This window comes from Ascaphus truei, unplaced genomic scaffold (assembly GCF_040206685.1).
Source record: "Ascaphus truei isolate aAscTru1 unplaced genomic scaffold, aAscTru1.hap1 HAP1_SCAFFOLD_665, whole genome shotgun sequence".
Taxonomy (NCBI): Eukaryota; Metazoa; Chordata; class Amphibia; order Anura; family Ascaphidae; genus Ascaphus; species Ascaphus truei.
Window position 1 is genome coordinate 24,249 of NW_027456998.1, and position 19,863 is coordinate 44,111.

The 19,863-nt window shown below is 51.5% G+C and overlaps 1 protein-coding gene across 2 annotated transcripts in view; it reads left to right on the forward strand.

Moving 5' to 3' along the window:
* CCDC93 (CCC complex scaffolding subunit CCDC93) overlaps positions 1 to 19,863 on the forward strand; it is a 133,948-nt gene that overhangs the window by 24,227 nt on the left and 89,858 nt on the right. The window contains exons 5-6 of one of the 2 annotated variants that reach the window (XM_075584584.1): positions 9,883 to 9,919; positions 12,553 to 12,636. In XM_075584584.1, coding sequence (XP_075440699.1) covers positions 9,883 to 9,919; positions 12,553 to 12,636 — 121 coding nt within the window. Of the gene's footprint in view, positions 1 to 9,882; positions 9,920 to 12,552; positions 12,638 to 19,863 lie in introns of both variants that reach the window. The other variant, XM_075584585.1, reaches the window with a different exon arrangement.

The window sequence follows — 19,863 nt, forward strand, 5'->3', positions numbered from 1 at the left end:
TACTGAGAATCCCGCAGGAATGGGGCTCAGGGAAGTTCTGATCCGGTATCCGAGATCTCGTACTGAGAATCCCGCAGGAATGGGGCTCAGGGAAGTTCTGATCCGGTATCCGAGATCTCGTACTGAGAATCCCGCAGGAATGGGGCTCAGGGAAGTTCTGATCCGATATCCGAGATCTCGTACTGAGAATCCCGCAGGAATTGGGCTCAGGGAAGTTCTGATCCGATATCCGAGATCTCATACTGGGAATCCCGCAGGAATGGGGCTCAGGGAAGTTCTGATCCGAGATCTCATACTGAGAATCCCGCAGGAATGGGGCTCAGGGAAGTTCTGATCCGAGATCTCATACTGAGAATCCCGCAGGAATGGGGCTCAGGGAAGTTCTGATCCGAGATCTCATACTGAGAATCCCGCAGGAATGGGGCTCAGGGAAATTCTGATCCGATATCCGAGATCTCGTACTGAGAATCCCGCAGGAATGGGGCTCAGGGAAGTTCTGATCCGATATCCGAGATCTCGTACTGAGAATCCCGCAGGAATGGGGCTCAGGGAAGTTCTGATCCGATATCCGAGATCTCGTACTGAGAATCCCGCAGCAATGGGGCTCAGGGAAGTTCTGATCCGATATCCGAGATCTCGTACTGAGAATCCCGCAGGAATGGGGCTCAGGGAAGTTCTGATCCGATATCCGAGATCTCATACTGAGAATCCCGCAGGAATGGGGCTCAGGGAAGTTCTGCTCCGATATCCGAGATCTCGTACTGAGAATCCCGCAGGAATGGGGCTCTGGGAAGTTCTGATCCGATATCCGAGATCTCATACTGAGAATCCCGCAGGAATGGGGCTCAGGGAAGTTCTGCTCCGATACCCGAGATCTCATACTGAGAATCCCGCAGGAATGGGGCTCAGGGAAGTTCTGATCCGATATCCGAGATCTCATACTGAGAATCCCGCAGGAATGGGGCTCAGGGAAGTTCTGATCCGGTATCCGAGATCTCATACTGAGAATCCCGCAGGAATGGGGCTCAGGGAAGTTCTGATCCGATATCCGAGATCTCATACTGAGAATCCCGCAGGAATGGGGCTCAGGGAAGTTCTGATCCGATATCCGACATCTCATACTGAGAATCCCGCAGGAATGGGGCTCAGGGAAGTTCTGATCCAATATCCGAGATCTCATACTGAGAATCCCGCAGGAATGGGGCTCAGGGAAGTTCTGATCCGGTATCCGAGATCTCATACTGGGAATCCCGCAGGAATGGGGCTCAGGGAAGTTCTGATCCGATATCCGATATCTCATACTGAGAATCCCGCAGGAATGGGGCTCAGGGAAGTTCTGATCCGATATCCGATATCTCATACTGAGAATCCCGCAGGAATGGGGCTCAGGGAAGTTCTGATCCGGTATCCGATATCTCATAGTGAGAATCCCGCAGGAATGGGGCTCAGGGAAGTTCTGATCCGATATCCGAGATCTCATACTGAGAATCCCGCAGGAATGGGGCTCAGGGAAGTTCTGATCCGGTATCCAAGATCTCGTACTGAGAATCCCGCAGGAATGGGGCTCAGGGAAGTTCTGATCCGATATCCGAGATCTCGTACTGAGAATCCCGCAGGAATGGGGCTCAGGGAAGTTCTGATCCGAGATCTCATACTGAGAATCTCGCAGGAATGGGGCTCAGGGAAGTTCTGATCCGAGATCTCATACTGAGAATCCCGCAGGAATGGGGCTCAGGGAAGTTCTGATCCGATATCCGAGATCTCGTACTGAGAATCCCGCAGGAATGGGGCTCAGGGAAGTTCTGATCCGATATCCGAGATCTCGTACTGAGAATCCCGCAGGAATGGGGCTCAGGGAAGTTCTGATCCGATATCCGAGATCTCGTACTGAGAATCCCGCAGCAATGGGGCTCAGGGAAGTTCTGATCCGATATCCGAGATCTCGTACTGAGAATCCCGCAGGAATGGGGCTCAGGGAAGTTCTGATCCGATATCCGAGATCTCATACTGAGAATCCCGCAGGAATGGGGCTCAGGGAAGTTCTGCTCCGATATCCGAGATCTCGTACTGAGAATCCCGCAGGAATGGGGCTCTGGGAAGTTCTGATCCGATATCCGAGATCTCATACTGAGAATCCCGCAGGAATGGGGCTCAGGGAAGTTCTGCTCCGATACCCGAGATCTCATACTGAGAATCCCGCAGGAATGGGGCTCAGGGAAGTTCTGATCCGATATCCGAGATCTCATACTGAGAATCCCGCAGGAATGGGGCTCAGGGAAGTTCTGATCCGGTATCCGAGATCTCATACTGAGAATCCCGCAGGAATGGGGCTCAGGGAAGTTCTGATCCGATATCCGAGATCTCATACTGAGAATCCCGCAGGAATGGGGCTCAGGGAAGTTCTGATCCGATATCCGACATCTCATACTGAGAATCCCGCAGGAATGGGGCTCAGGGAAGTTCTGATCCAATATCCGAGATCTCATACTGAGAATCCCGCAGGAATGGGGCTCAGGGAAGTTCTGATCCGGTATCCGAGATCTCATACTGGGAATCCCGCAGGAATGGGGCTCAGGGAAGTTCTGATCCGATATCCGATATCTCATACTGAGAATCCCGCAGGAATGGGGCTCAGGGAAGTTCTGATCCGATATCCGATATCTCATACTGAGAATCCCGCAGGAATGGGGCTCAGGGAAGTTCTGATCCGGTATCCGATATCTCATAGTGAGAATCCCGCAGGAATGGGGCTCAGGGAAGTTCTGATCCGATATCCGAGATCTCATACTGAGAATCCCGCAGGAATGGGGCTCAGGGAAGTTCTGATCCGGTATCCAAGATCTCGTACTGAGAATCCCGCAGGAATGGGGCTCAGGGAAGTTCTGATCCGATATCCGAGATCTCGTACTGAGAATCCCGCAGGAATGGGGCTCAGGGAAGTTCTGATCCGAGATCTCATACTGAGAATCTCGCAGGAATGGGGCTCAGGGAAGTTCTGATCCGAGATCTCATACTGAGAATCCCGCAGGAATGGGGCTCAGGGAAGTTCTGATCCGATATCCGAGATCTCGTACTGAGAATCCCGCAGGAATGGGGCTCAGGGAAGTTCTGATCCGATATCCGAGATCTCGTACTGAGAATCCCGCAGGAATGGGGCTCAGGGAAGTTCTGATCCGATATCCGAGATCTCGTACTGAGAATCCCGCAGCAATGGGGCTCAGGGAAGTTCTGATCCGATATCCGAGATCTCGTACTGAGAATCCCGCAGGAATGGGGCTCAGGGAAGTTCTGATCCGATATCCGAGATCTCGTACTGAGAATCCCGCAGGAATGGGGCTCAGGGAAGTTCTGATCCGATATCCGAGATCTCGTACTGAGAATCCCGCAGGAATGGGGCTCAGGGAAGTTCTGATCCGGTATCCGAGATCTCGTACTGAGAATCCCGCAGGAATGGGGCTCAGGGAAGTTCTGATCCGGTATCCGAGATCTCGTACTGAGAATCCCGCAGGAATGGGGCTCAGGGAAGTTCTGATCCGATATCCGAGATCTCGTACTGAGAATCCCGCAGGAATGGGGCTCAGGGAAGTTCTGATCCGATATCCGAGATCTCATACTGAGAATCCCGCAGGAATGGGGCTCAGGGAAGTTCTGATCCGATATCCGAGATCTCGTACTGAGAATCCCGCAGGAATGGGGCTCAGGGAAGTTCTGATCCGGTATCCGAGATCTCGTACTGAGAATCCCGCAGGAATGGGGCTCAGGGAAGTTCTGATCCGGTATCCGAGATCTCGTACTGAGAATCCCGCAGGAATGGGGCTCAGGGAAGTTCTGATCCGATATCCGAGATCTCGTACTGAGAATCCCGCAGGAATTGGGCTCAGGGAAGTTCTGATCCGATATCCGAGATCTCATACTGGGAATCCCGCAGGAATGGGGCTCAGGGAAGTTCTGATCCGAGATCTCATACTGAGAATCCCGCAGGAATGGGGCTCAGGGAAGTTCTGATCCGAGATCTCATACTGAGAATCCCGCAGGAATGGGGCTCAGGGAAGTTCTGATCCGATATCCGAGATCTCGTACTGAGAATCCCGCAGGAATGGGGCTCAGGGAAGTTCTGATCCGATATCCGAGATCTCGTACTGAGAATCCCGCAGGAATGGGGCTCAGGGAAGTTCTGATCCGATATCCGAGATCTCGTACTGAGAATCCCGCAGCAATGGGGCTCAGGGAAGTTCTGATCCGATATCCGAGATCTCGTACTGAGAATCCCGCAGGAATGGGGCTCAGGGAAGTTCTGATCCGATATCCGAGATCTCATACTGAGAATCCCGCAGGAATGGGGCTCAGGGAAGTTCTGCTCCGATATCCGAGATCTCGTACTGAGAATCCCGCAGGAATGGGGCTCTGGGAAGTTCTGATCCGATATCCGAGATCTCATACTGAGAATCCCGCAGGAATGGGGCTCAGGGAAGTTCTGCTCCGATACCCGAGATCTCATACTGAGAATCCCGCAGGAATGGGGCTCAGGGAAGTTCTGATCCGATATCCGAGATCTCATACTGAGAATCCCGCAGGAATGGGGCTCAGGGAAGTTCTGATCCGGTATCCGAGATCTCATACTGAGAATCCCGCAGGAATGGGGCTCAGGGAAGTTCTGATCCGATATCCGAGATCTCATACTGAGAATCCCGCAGGAATGGGGCTCAGGGAAGTTCTGATCCGATATCCGACATCTCATACTGAGAATCCCGCAGGAATGGGGCTCAGGGAAGTTCTGATCCGGTATCCGAGATCTCATACTGAGAATCCCGCAGGAATTGGGCTCAGGGAAGTTCTGATCCGATATCCGAGATCTCATACTGAGAATCCCGCAGGAATGGGGCTCAGGGAAGTTCTGATCCAATATCCGAGATCTCATACTGAGAATCCCGCAGGAATGGGGCTCAGGGAAGTTCTGATCCGGTATCCGAGATCTCATACTGGGAATCCCGCAGGAATGGGGCTCAGGGAAGTTCTGATCCGATATCCGATATCTCATACTGAGAATCCCGCAGGAATGGGGCTCAGGGAAGTTCTGATCCGATATCCGATATCTCATACTGAGAATCCCGCAGGAATGGGGCTCAGGGAAGTTCTGATCCGGTATCCGATATCTCATAGTGAGAATCCCGCAGGAATGGGGCTCAGGGAAGTTCTGATCCGATATCCGAGATCTCATACTGAGAATCCCGCAGGAATGGGGCTCAGGGAAGTTCTGATCCGGTATCCAAGATCTCGTACTGAGAATCCCGCAGGAATGGGGCTCAGGGAAGTTCTGATCCGATATCCGAGATCTCGTACTGAGAATCCCGCAGGAATGGGGCTCAGGGAAGTTCTGATCCGATATCCGAGATCTCGTACTGAGAATCCCGCAGGAATGGGGCTCAGGGAAGTTCTGATCCGATATCTGAGATCTCATACTGAGAATCCCGCAGGAATGGGGCTCAGGGAAGTTCTGATCCGATATCCGAGATCTCATACTGAGAATCCCGCAGGAATGGGGCTCAGGGAAGTTCTGCTCCGATACCCGAGATCTCATACTGAGAATCCCGCAGGAATGGGGCTCAGGGAAGTTCTGATCCGATACCCGATATCTCATACTGAGAATCCCGCAGGAATGGGGCTCAGGGAAGTTCTGATCCGATATCCGAGATCTCATACTGAGAATCCCGCAGGAATGGGGCTCAGGGAAGTTCTGATCCGATATCCGAGATCTCGTACTGAGAATCCCGCAGGAATGAGGCTCAGGGAAGTTCTGATCCGATATCCGAGATCTCATACTGAGAATCCCGCAGGAATGGGGCTCAGGGAAGTTCTGATCCGGTATCCGAGATCTCATACTGAGAATCCCGCAGGAATGGGTCTCAGGGAAGTTCTGATCCGATATCCGAGATCTCATACTGAGAATCCCGCAGGAATGGGGCTCAGGGAAGTTCTGCTCCGATATCCGAGATCTCATACTGAGAATCCCGCAGGAATGAGGCTCAGGGAAGTTCTGATCCGATATCCGATATCTCATACTGGGAATCCCGCAGGAATGGGGCTCAGGGAAGTTCTGATCCGATATCCGATATCTCATACTGGGAATCCCACAGGAATGGGGCTCAGGGAAGTTCTGATCCGATACCCGAGATCTCGTACTGGGAATCCCGCAGGAATGGGTCTCAGGGAAGTTCTGATCCGATATCCGAGATCTCGTACTGAGAATCCCGCAGGAATGGGGCTCAGGGAAGTTCTGATCCGATATCCGAGATCTCGTACTGAGAATCCCGCAGGAATGGGGCTCAGGGAAGTTCTGATCCGATATCCGAGATCTCGTACTGAGAATCCCGCAGCAATGGGGCTCAGGGAAGTTCTGATCCGATATCCGAGATCTCGTACTGAGAATCCCGCAGGAATGGGGCTCAGGGAAGTTCTGATCCGATATCCGAGATCTCGTACTGAGAATCCCGCAGGAATGGGGCTCAGGGAAGTTCTGATCCGATATCCGAGATCTCATACTGAGAATCCCGCAGGAATGGGGCTCAGGGAAGTTCTGATCCGGTATCCGAGATCTCATACTGAGAATCCCGCAGGAATGGGGCTCAGGGAAGTTCTGATCCGGTATCCGAGATCTCATACTGAGAATCCCGCAGGAATGGGGCTCAGGGAAGTTCTGATCCGATATCCGAGATCTCATACTGAGAATCCCGCAGGAATTGGGCTCAGGGAAGTTCTGCTCCGATATCCGATATCTCATACTGAGAATCCCGCAGGAATGGGGCTCAGGGAAGTTCTGCTCCGATATCCGAGATCTCATACTGAGAATCCCGCAGGAATGGGGCTCAGGGAAGTTCTGATCCGATATCCGAGATCTCATACTGAGAATCCCGCAGGAATGGGGCTCAGGGAAGTTCTGATCCGATATCCGAGATCTCATACTGAGAATCCCGCAGGAATGGGGCTCAGGGAAGTTCTGATCCGGTATCCGAGATCTCATACTGAGAATCCCGCAGGAATGGGGCTCAGGGAAGTTCTGATCCGATATCCGATATCTCATACTGAGAATCCCGCAGGAATGGGGCTCAGGGAAGTTCTGATCCGATATCCGAGATCTCATACTGAGAATCCCGCAGGAATGGGGCTCAGGGAAGTTCTGATCCGGTATCCGAGATCTCGTACTAAGAATCCCGCAGGAATGGGGCTCAGGGAAGTTCTGATCCGATATCCGAGATCTCGTACTGAGAATCCCGCAGGAATGGGGCTCAGGGAAGTTCTGATCCGATATCCGAGATCTCGTACTGAGAATCCCGCAGGAATGGGGCTCAGGGAAGTTCTGATCCGATATCCGAGATCTCGTACTGAGAATCCCGCAGGAATGGGGCTCAGGGAAGTTCTGATCCGATATCCGAGATCTCATACTGAGAATCCCGCAGGAATGGGGCTCAGGGAAGTTCTGCTCCGATATCCGATATCTCATACTGAGAATCCCGCAGGAATGGGGCTCAGGGAAGTTCTGATCCGATATCCGATATCTCATACTGAGAATCCCGCAGGAATGGGGCTCAGGGAAGTTCTGATCCGATATCCGAGATCTCATACTGAGAATCCCGCAGGAATGGGGCTCAGGGAAGTTCTGATCCGATATCCGAGATCTCATACTGAGAATCCCGCAGGAATGGGGCTCAGGGAAGTTCTGATCCGATATCCGAGATCTCATACTGAGAATCCCGCAGGAATGGGGCTCAGGGAAGTTCTGATCCGATATCCGAGATCTCATACTGAGAATCCCGCAGGAATGGGGCTCAGGGAAGTTCTGATCCGATATCCGAGATCTCGTACTGAGAATCCCGCAGGAATGGGGCTCTGGAAAGTTCTGATCCGATATGCGAGATCTCATACTGAGAATCCCGCAGGAATGGGGCTCAGGGAAGTTCTGATCCGATATGCGAGATCTCATACTGAGAATCCCGCAGGAATGGGGCTCAGGGAAGTTCTGATCCGATAACCGAGATCTCGTACTGAGAATCCCGCAGGAATGGGGCTCAGGGAAGTTCTGATCCGATATCCGAGATCTCATACTGAGAATCCCGCAGGAATGGGGCTCAGGGAAGTTCTGATCCGATACCCGAGATCTCATACTGAGAATCCCGCAGGAATGGGGCTCAGGGAAGTTCTGATCCGATATCCGAGATCTCGTACTGAGAATCCCGCAGGAATGGGGCTCAGGGAAGTTCTGATCCGATATCCGAGATCTCGTACTGAGAATCCCGCAGGAATGGGGCTCAGGGAAGTTCTGATCCGATATCCGAGATCTCGTACTGAGAATCCCGCAGGAATGGGGCTCAGGGAAGTTCTGATCCGATATCCGAGATCTCGTACTGAGAATCCCGCAGGAATGGGGCTCAGGGAAGTTCTGCTCCGATATCCGAGATCTCATACTGAGAATCCCGCAGGAATTGGGCTCAGGGAAGTTCTGATCCAATATCCGATATCTCATACTGAGAATCCCGCAGGAATGGGGCTCAGGGAAGTTCTGATCCGATATCCGAGATCTCATACTGAGAATCCCGCAGGAATGGGGCTCAGGGAAGTTCTGATCCGATATCCGAGATCTCATACTGAGAATCCCGCAGGAATGGGGCTCAGGGAAGTTCTGATCCGATATCCGAGATCTCATACTGAGAATCCCGCAGGAATGGGGCTCAGGGAAGTTCTGATCCGATATCCGAGATCTCATACTGAGAATCCCGCAGGAATGGGGCTCAGGGAAGTTCTGATCCGATATCTGAGATCTCATACTTAGAATCCCGCAGGAATGGGGCTCAGGGAAGTTCTGATCCGATATCCGAGATCTCATACTGAGAATCCCGCAGGAATGGGGCTCAGGGAAGTTCTGATCCGATATCCGAGATCTCATACTGAGAATCCCGCAGGAATGGGGCTCAGGGAAGTTCTGATCCGATATCCGAGATCTCGTACTGAGAATCCCGCAGGAATGGGGCTCTGGAAAGTTCTGATCCGATATGCGAGATCTCGTACTGAGAATCCCGCAGGAATGGGGCTCTGGAAAGTTCTGATCCGATATGCGAGATCTCATACTGAGAATCCCGCAGGAATGGGGCTCAGGGAAGTTCTGATCCGATATCCGAGATCTCATACTGAGAATCCCGCAGGAATGGGGCTCAGGGAAGTTCTGATCCGATATCCGAGATCTCATACTGAGAATCCCGCAGGAATGGGGCTCAGGGAAGTTCTGATCCGATATCCGAGATCTCATACTGAGAATCCCGCAGGAATGGGGCTCAGGGAAGTTCTGATCCGATATCTGAGATCTCATACTGAGAATCCCGCAGGAATGGGGCTCAGGGAAGTTCTGATCCGATATCCGAGATCTCATACTGAGAATCCCGCAGGAATGGGGCTCAGGGAAGTTCTGATCCGATATCCGAGATCTCATACTGAGAATCCCGCAGGAATGGGGCTCAGGGAAGTTCTGATCCGAAATCCGAGATCTCATACTGAGAATCCCGCAGGAATGGGGCTCAGGGAAGTTCTGATCCGATATCCGAGATCTCGTACTGAGAATCCCGCAGGAATGGGGCTCTGGAAAGTTCTGATCCGATATGCGAGATCTCATACTGAGAATCCCGCAGGAATGGGGCTCAGGGAAGTTCTGATCCGATACCCGAGATCTCATACTGAGAATCCCGCAGGAATGGGGCTCAGGGAAGTTCTGATCCGATATCCGAGATCTCGTACTGAGAATCCCGCAGGAATGGGGCTCAGGGAAGTTCTGATCCGATATCCGAGATCTCAATGTATCCGTATTTCTCTCATTCTGCTTTCTCTCTGTTCCTGTAGGAGATACGGACTCAGCAGGCAAAGCAAAGCTACCCAGGTATAAACGTGCTTCTACAGCCTGTGTATTACACACCATTTCTGTAATAATCTGCTACCCAGAAGCAAGGCACAGCCTGTGTATTACACACCATTTCTGTAATAATCTGCTACCCAGAAGCAAGGCACAGCCTGTGTATTACACACCATTTCTGTAATAATCTGCTACCCAGAAGCAAGGCACAGCCTGTGTATTACACACCATTTCTGTAATAATCTGCTACCCAGAAGCAAGGCACAGCCTGTGTATTACACACCATTTCTGTAATAATCTGCTACCCAGAAGCAAGGCACAGCCTGTGTATTACACACCATTTCTGTAATAATCTGCTACCCAGAAGCAAGGCACAGCCTGTGTATTACACACCATTTCTGTAATAATCTGCTACCCAGAAGCAAGGCACAGCCTGTGTATTACACACCATTTCTGTAATAATCTGCTACCCAGAAGCAAGGCACAGCCTGTGTATTACACACCATTTCTGTAATAATCTGCTACCCAGAAGCAAGGCACAGCCTGTGTATTACACACCATTTCTGTAATAATCTGCTACCCAGAAGCAAGGCACAGCCTGTGTATTACACACCATTTCTGTAATAATCTGCTACCCAGAAGCAAGGCACAGCCTGTGTATTACACACCATTTCTGTAATAATCTGCTACCCAGAAGCAAGGCACAGCCTGTGTATTACACACCATTTCTGTAATAATCTGCTACCCAGAAGCAAGGCACAGCCTGTGTATTACACACCATTTCTGTAATAATCTGCTACCCAGAAGCAAGGCACAGCCTGTGTATTACACACCATTTCTGTAATAATCTGCTACCCAGAAGCAAGGCACAGCCTGTGTATTACACACCATTTCTGTAATAATCTGCTACCCAGAAGCAAGGCACAGCCTGTGTATTACACACCATTTCTGTAATAATCTGCTACCCAGAAGCAAGGCACAGCCTGTGTATTACACACCATTTCTGTAATAATCTGCTACCCAGAAGCAAGGCACAGCCTGTGTATTACACACCATTTCTTATCTCTCCAGTGCCATACAAAGGTAGTGCATTGTTCTTTTTGTTTATTTAAGAAATCATTCAATATTAAAAAGAGAAACATTTAGTCTACATGCAGGACTTGCACGCAGTGACAGAACAGTAATGCATTGCCCCCTCCGCTCCCACGAGCACGGCCAGTAAATCATGGCGCAGCGTTAAGGTAACCCGCAGATCAGGGACGGGATTCCCGGGACACGCTGCGCTCTGTATCTCACCAGCTGATCACATTTCCCAGGGTTTCTGTGTCTGTAATGTCCCTGTTGATCTGAGTTTGCGGTTCTTGTATAGAGGTTCCCCTGCAGAGCGCCGGGGCGCAACTCGTAGCATTTCGTGCTGTGTTATATTTTGGGTTATTGGCATTTCTCAGCATCTTTGTATAATTTTCTGTCCTCTTACAAGTGGAAATTCAGCACATCACAGGAGAGCGGTCCTCCGCAGTGATGTAAATGATTGAGAAAGCGATGGGAATATCAGGGGGCGATGGGAATATCAGGGGGCGATGGGAATATCAGGGGGCGATGGGAATATCAGGGGGCGATGGGAATATCAGGGGGCGATGGGAATATCAGGGGGCGATGGGAATATCAGGGGGCGATGGGAATATCAGGGGGCGATGGGAATATCAGGGGGCGATGGGAATTGGGAATATCAGTGGGCGATGGGAATATCAGTGGGCGATGGGAATATCAGGGGGCGATGGGAATATCGGGGCGTGATGCGATGGGAATATCAGGGGGCGATGGGAATTGGGAATATCAGTGGGCGATGGGAATATCAGTGGGCGATGGGAATATCAGTGGGCGATGGGAATATCAGGGGGCGATGGGAATATCAGGGGGCGATGGGAATATCAGTGGGCGATGGGAATATCAGTGGGCGATGGGAATATCAGTGGGCGATGGGAATATCAGGGGGCGATGGGAATATCGGGGCGTGATGCGATGGGAATATCAGGGCGCGATGGGAATATCGGGGCGCGATGGGAATATCGGGGCGCGATGGGAATATCGGGGCGCGATGGGAATATCGGGGCGCGATGGGAATATCGGGGCGCGATGGGAATATCGGGGCGCGATGGGAATATCGGGGCGCGATGGGAATATCGGGGCGCGATGGGAATATCAGGGGGCGATGGGAATATCGGGGCGCGATGCGATGGGAATATCGGGGGCGGTGGGAATATCGGGGGGCGGTGGGAATATCGGGGGGCGGTGGGAATATCGGGGGGCGGTGGGAATATCGGGGGGCGGTGGGAATATCGGGGGGCGATGGGAATATCGGGGGGCGGTGGGAATATCGGGGGGCGGTGGGAGTATCCCAGCCTTGCCGTTATTGTACATACGTTGGGCGTGCTGCCGGTTCTCCGGTGCTAGTTACATGCTATTCACACTGTTGGTCTGGCTCTGTTATTCTCTAAACTCTGCTTCTCCGCAGCGGGGGATGTGGGAGGTTGATGCTTATGGGGCAGGTTCTGCGTGTTGCGGGGGGGGGGGGAGAGCGTGTTCCCCTGGGTTTGAGTACTGGGGGTGCCTCTTGTGTATGCTTGTACGGTATCTCACTCCCCCACTTCCTTTCACAGCCTGAAGATCGCAGAATACCGGCACCGTCTGGACTTGTTGGGAAAGAAGACACGAGGGACGAGGAAGAACTCCACGCGGAGGAGGTGAGAATATCGCGCTGCGCAGTTTTCTCTCTCACTGACGGGTGCAGCGTTTCATGTTCCGCAATACACATTTGTACGGAGTAGGACTACACAAATCCAGCCATCTTCAACAGTTGCAGACGTGTAGTTCCTGCTGTACCCCACCTTATACCTCTTACCCCTTCAGCCTACCTCAGCATTGCCCCAAAGGTGGAAGCCTGGAAGGGTTCCCCAAGACCTGCTCCCCTCTGCACAAAACCAGCGTGCTAAGGGTTAACACCTGCATTTGCTTAGAACTGTTTTTCGTTAACCCCATCCACTGGAATGTTAATGACCCAGGAGCACAAAGGACTCTCAAATCACAGCTCCGTTCAATCTGAACCCATTCAGTCTACATCTGCGTCGCCCCGAAGGTGGACAGTCAAGGGTGTCGCCGTTCGCTGATTTTTGCTGATGTTACAGCTGCTCTGTTGCAATCTGAAACTCACCAATCCTCTCATCCCCTGTACCCAATGCTTCAACATACCCTGCCTTATAGATTGTAAGCTTCTTGAGGCAGGGTCTCTTCTAACACAGCACATTGCAGGTCTATCCTACCTATCCTAACACAGCACATTGCAGGCCTGTCCTACCTCTTCTAACACAGCACATTGCAGGTCTATCCTACCTCTCCTAACACAGCACATTGCAGACCTATCCTACCTATCCTAACACAGCACATTGCAGACCTATCCTACCTATCCTAACACAGCACATTGCAGACCTATCCTACCTATCCTAACACAGCACATTGCAGGCCTGTCCTACCTCTCCTAACACAGCACATTGCAGGCCTATCCTACCTCTCCTAACACAGCACATTGCAGGCCTATCCTACCTCTCCTAACACAGCACATTGCAGGCCTATCCTACCTTTCCTAACACAGCACATTGCAGGTCTATCCTACCTCTCCTAACACATCACATTGCAGCCTATCCTACCTCTCCTAACACAGCACATTGCAGGCCTGTCCTACCTCTTCTAACAGTGCACATTGCAGGCCTATCCTACCTCTCCTAACACAGCACATTGCAGGCCTATCCTACCTCTCCTAACACAGCACATTGCAGGTCTATCCTACCTCTCCTAACACATCACATTGCAGCCTATCCTACCTCTCCTAACACAGCATATTGCAGGCCTGCCCTACCTCTCCTAACACAGCACATTGCAGGCCTATCCTACCTCTCCTAACACAGCACATTGCAGGCCTATCCTACCTCTCCTAACACAGCACATTGCAGGTTATCCTACCTCTCCTAACACATCACATTGCAGCCTATCCTACCTCTCCTAACACAGCACATTGCAGGCCTGTCCTACCTCTCCTAACACAGCACATTGTAGGCCTATCCTACCTCTCCTAACACAGCACATTGCAGGCCTATCCTACCTCTCCTAACACAGCACATTGCAGGCCTATCCTACCTCTCCTAACACAGTACATTGCAGGCCTATCATACCTCTCCTAACACAGCACATTGCAGGCTTATCCTACCTCTCCTAACACAGCACATTGCAGGCCTATCCTACCTCTCCTAACACAACACATTGCAGGCCTATCCTACCTCTCCTAACACAGCACATTGCAGGCCTATCCTACCTCCTAACACAGCACATTGCAGGCCTATCCTACCTCCTAACACAGCACATTGCAGGCCTATCCTACCTCTCCTAACACAGCACATTGCAGGCCTATCCTACCTCACCTAACACAGCACATTGCAGGCCTATCCTACCTTCTCTAACACAGCACATTGCAGGCCTATCCTACCTTCTCTAACACAGCACATTGCAGGCCTATCCTACCTATCCTAACACAGCACATTGCAGGCCTATCCTACCTCTCCTAACACAGCACATTGCAGGCCTATCCTACCTCTCCTAACACAGCACATTGCAGGCCTATCCTACCTCTCCTAACACAGCACATTGCAGGCCTATCCTACCTCTCCTAACACAGCACATTGCAGGCCTGTCCTACCTCTTCTAACACAGCACATTGCAGGCCTATCCTACCTCTCCTAACACAGCACAGTGCAGGCCTATCCTACCTCTCCTAACACAGCACAGTGCAGGCCTATGCTACCTCTCCTAACACAGCACATTGCAGGCCTATCCTACCTATCCTAACACAGCACATTGCAGGCCTATCCTACCTATCCTAACACAGCACATTGCAGGCCTATCCTACCTCTCCTAACACAGCACATTGCAGGCCTATCCTACCTCTCCTAACACAGCACATTGCAGGCCTATCCTACCTATCCTAACACAGCACATTGCAGGCCTATCCTACCTATCCTAACACAGCACATTGCAGGCCTATCCTACCTATCCTAACACAGCACATTGCAGGCCTATCCTACCTCTCCTAACACAGCACATTGCAGGCCTATCCTACCTCTCCTAACACAACACATTGCAGGCCTATCCTACCTCTCCTAACACAGCACATTGCAGGCCTATCCTACCTCCTAACACAGCACATTGCAGGCCTATCCTACCTCTCCTAACACAGCACATTGCAGGCCTATCCTACCTCACCTAACACAGCACATTGCAGGCCTATCCTACGTCACCTAACACAGCACATTGCAGGCCTATCCTACCTTCTCTAACACAGCACATTGCAGGCCTATCCTACCTTCTCTAACACAGCACATTGCAGGCCTATCCTACCTATCCTAACACAGCACATTGCAGGCCTATCCTACCTTCTCTAACACAGCACATTGCAGGCCTATCCTACCTCTCCTAACACAGCACATTGCAGGCCTATCCTACCTCTCCTAACACAGCACATTGCAGGCCTATCCTACCTCTCCTAACACAGCACATTGCAGGCCTATCCTACCTCTCCTAACACAGCACATTGCAGGCCTGTCCTACCTCTTCTAACACAGCACATTGCAGGCCTATCCTACCTCTCCTAACACAGCACAGTGCAGGCCTATCCTACCTCTCCTAACACAGCACAGTGCAGGCCTATGCTACCTCTCCTAACACAGCACATTGCAGGCCTATCCTACCTCTCCTAACACAGCACATTGCAGGCCTATCCTACCTTCTCGAACACAGCACATTGCAGGCCTATCCTACCTATCCTAACACAGCACATTGCAGGCCTGTCCTACCTCTCCTAACACAGCACATTGCAGGCCTATCCTAACACAGCACATTGCAGGCCTATCCTACCACTCCTAACACAGCACACTGCAGGCCTATCCTACCTATCCTAACACAGCACATTGCAGGCCTATCCTACCTCTCCTAACACAGCACATTGCAGACCTATCCTACCTCTCCTAACACAGCACAATGCAGGCCTATCCTACCTATCCTAACACAGCACATTGCAGGCCTATCCTACCTATCCTAACACAGCACATTGCAGGCCTATCCTACCTCTCCTAACACAGCACATTGCAGGCCTATCCTACCTCTCCTAACACAGCACATTGCAGGCCTATCCTACCTATCCTAACACAGCACATTGCAGGCCTATCCTACCTATCCTAACACAGCACATTGCAGGCCTATCCTACCTATCCTAACACAGCACATTGCAGGCCTATCCTACCTCTCCTAACACAGCACATTGCAGGCCTATCCTACCTATCCTAACACAACACATTGCAGGCCTATCCTACCTCTCCTAACACAGCATATTGCAGGCCTATCCTACCTCTCCTAACACAGCACATTGCAGTCCTTTCCTACCTATCCTAACACAGCACATTGCAGGCCTACCCTACCTCTCCTAACACAGCACATTGCAGTCCTTTCCTACCTATCCTAACACAGCACATTGCAGGCCTGTCCTACCTCTTCTAACACAGCACATTACAGCCTATCCTACCTCTCCTAACACAGCACATTGCAGTCCTTTCCTACCTCTCCTAACACAGCACATTGCAGGCCTATCCTACCTCTCCTAACACAGCACATTACAGCCTATCCTACCTCTCCTAACACAGCACATTGCAGGCCTATCCTACCTCTCCTAACACAGCACATTGCAGGCCTATCCTACCTCTCCTAACACAGCACATTGCAGGCCTATCCTACCTCTCCTAACACAGCACATTGCAGGCCTACCCTACCTCTAAGGGCTGTTATATACTGTGTGTGGCCGCGCGCACCTGTGCGAAGGCACGTGCCGCACACGTTTCGTGTGTATACGGTGCGCGACTGAGGTACTGTATGTGTGTGTACTAGCTTTTGTACCCGGCTTAGCCCGGGGAGCTGCCGGCACATTTCCCTGCGCTGCTGCCGCATCTCCCCACGCTGCTGGCACATCTGCCCGCCCTCCCTCCCACCCTGTTGCTGCCACATCTCCCCCCTCCCCCCCATAGACACATCTCCCCCGCACATCACACACACACAGCCCCGATCCAGCCAAGGACACGCCCCCTCCCCCAAGCTCTAACATTTTTGCAGGACACCCGATGGAAACTTAGAATGTCCATAATTTTGAAGGTGAGTCATATTGGAAACTCAAAATAGTTGCGTTGACATAAAATCCGCAGCACAATGTCCAGTAAAAGTTTCGCTGTGCTTCGTCGTGCCGTTTGTGAGATGTTGATGCTTCGGACAAACAAACAAACAAACAAATGGAATAACAAACTTAGAAATATAGTATAGATGTGTTTGTATGTGCAATGTATTATTTATTAAAAACATTGGTAAAAATAAAATATTTATTAACATTGTGCACACAAACACATACACACACACATTTCAGCGCCGGTAGCGGCGCAAAATCATTCTATTCCCCATCTTCCCCGCTGTCGGCCGGATGCACGCTCACTGCCGTGCGCGGCCCTTGTATAGAAGGGCTGACTAACCTCAGCCGTTTATAAGTGCCGCGCGCACGCACAGCGTAGCACACGCGGCCACTATATAACAGCCCTAACACAGCACATTGCAGCCTGTCCTACCTCTCCTAACACAGCACATTGCAGGCCTATCCTACCTCTCCTAACACAACACATTGCAGGCCTATCCTACCTCTCCTAACACAGCACATTGCAGCCTATCCTACCTCTCCTAACACAGCACATTGCAGCCTGTCCTACCTCTCCTAACACAGCACATTGCAGCCTGTCCTACCTCTCCTAACACAGCACATTGCAGCCTGTCCTACCTCTCCTAACACAGCACATTGCAGGCCTATCCTACCTCTCCTAACACAGCACATTGCAGGCCTATCCTACCTCTCCTAACACAGCACATTGCAGGCCTATCCTACCTCTCCTAACACAGCACATTGCAGGCCTATCCTACCTCTCCTAACACAGCACATTGCAGCCTGTCCTACCTCTCCTAACACAGCACATTGCAGGCCTATCCTACCTCTCCTAACACAGCACATTGCAGCCTGTCCTACCTCTCCTAACACATTGCAGCCTGTCCTACCTCTCCTAACACAGCACATTGCAGGCCTATCCTACCTCTCCTAACACAGCACATTGCAGCCTGTCCTACCTCTCCTAACACAGCACATTGCAGGCCTATCCTACCTCTCCTAACGCAGCACATTGCAGGTCTATCCTACCTCTCCTAACACAGCACATTGCAGGCCTGTCCTACCTCTCCTAACACAGCACATTGCAGGCCTGTCCTACCTCTCCTAACACAGCACATTGCAAGCCTGTCCTACCTCTCCTAACACAGCACATTGCAGCCTGTCCTACCTCTCATAACACAGCACATTGCAGCCTGTCCTACCTCTCCTAACACAGCACATTGCAGGCCTATCCTACCTCTCCTAACACAGCACATTGCAGCCTGTCCTACCTCTCCTAACACAGCACATTGCAGGCCTATCCTACCTCTCCTAACACAGCACATTGCAGCCTGTCCTACCTCTCCTAACACATTGCAGCCTGTCCTACCTCTCCTAACACAGCACATTGCAGGCCTATCCTACCTCTCCTAACGCAGCACATTGCAGGTCTATCCTACCTCTTCTAACACAGCACATTGCAGGCCTATCGTACCTCTCCTAACACAGCACATTGCAGGCCTGTCCTACCTCTCCTAACACAGCACATTGCAAGCCTGTCCTACCTCTCCTAACACAGCACATTGCAGGCCTGTCCTACCTCTCCTAACACAGCACATTGCAGGCCTATCCTACCTCTCCTAACACAGCACATTGCAGCCTGTCCTACCTCTCCTAACACAGCACATTGCAGGGCTATCCTACCTCTCCTAACACAGCACATTGCAGCCTGTCCTACCTCTCCTAACACATTGCAGCCTGTCCTACCTCTCCTAACACAGCACATTGCAGGGCTATCCTACCTCTCCTAACACAGCACATTGCAGCCTGTCCTACCTCTCCTAACACATTGCAGCCTATCCTACCTCTCCTAACACAGCACATTGCAGCCTGTCCTACCTCTCCTAACACTGCACATTGCAGGCCTATCCTACCTCTCCTAACACAGCACATTGCAGGCCTATCCTACCTCTCCTAACACAGCACATTTGCAGGTCTATCCTACCTCTCCTAACACAGCACATTGCAGGCCTATCCTACCTCTCCTAACACAGCACATTGCAGGCCTGTCCTACCTCTCCTAACACAGCACATTGCAGGCCTGTCCTACCTATCCTAACACAGCACATTGCAGACCTGTCCTACCTCTCCTAACACAGCACATTGCAGGCCTATCCTACCTCTCCTAACACAACACATTGCAGGCCTATCCTACCTCTCCTAACACAGCACATTGCAGGCCTATCCTACCTCTTCTAACACAGCACATTGCAGGCCTGTCCTACCTCTCCTAACGCAGCACATTGCAGGCCTGTCCTACCTCTCCTAACGCAGCACATTGCAGGCCTGTCCTACCTCTCCTAACACAGCACATTGCAGACCTGTCCTACCTCTCCTAACACAGCACATTGCAGGCCTATCCTACCTCTCCTAACACAACACATTGCAGGCCTATCCTACCTCTCCTAACACAACACATTGCAGGCCTGTCCTACCTCTCCTAACACAGCACATTGCAGGCCTATCCTACCTATCCTAACACAGCACATCGCAGGCCTATCCTTCCTCTCCTAACACAGCACATTGCAGCCTGTCCTACCTCTCCTAACACAGCACATTGCAGGCCTATCCTAACACAGCACATTGCAGACCTGTCCTACCTCTCCTAACACAGCACATTGGAGGCCTATCCTACCTC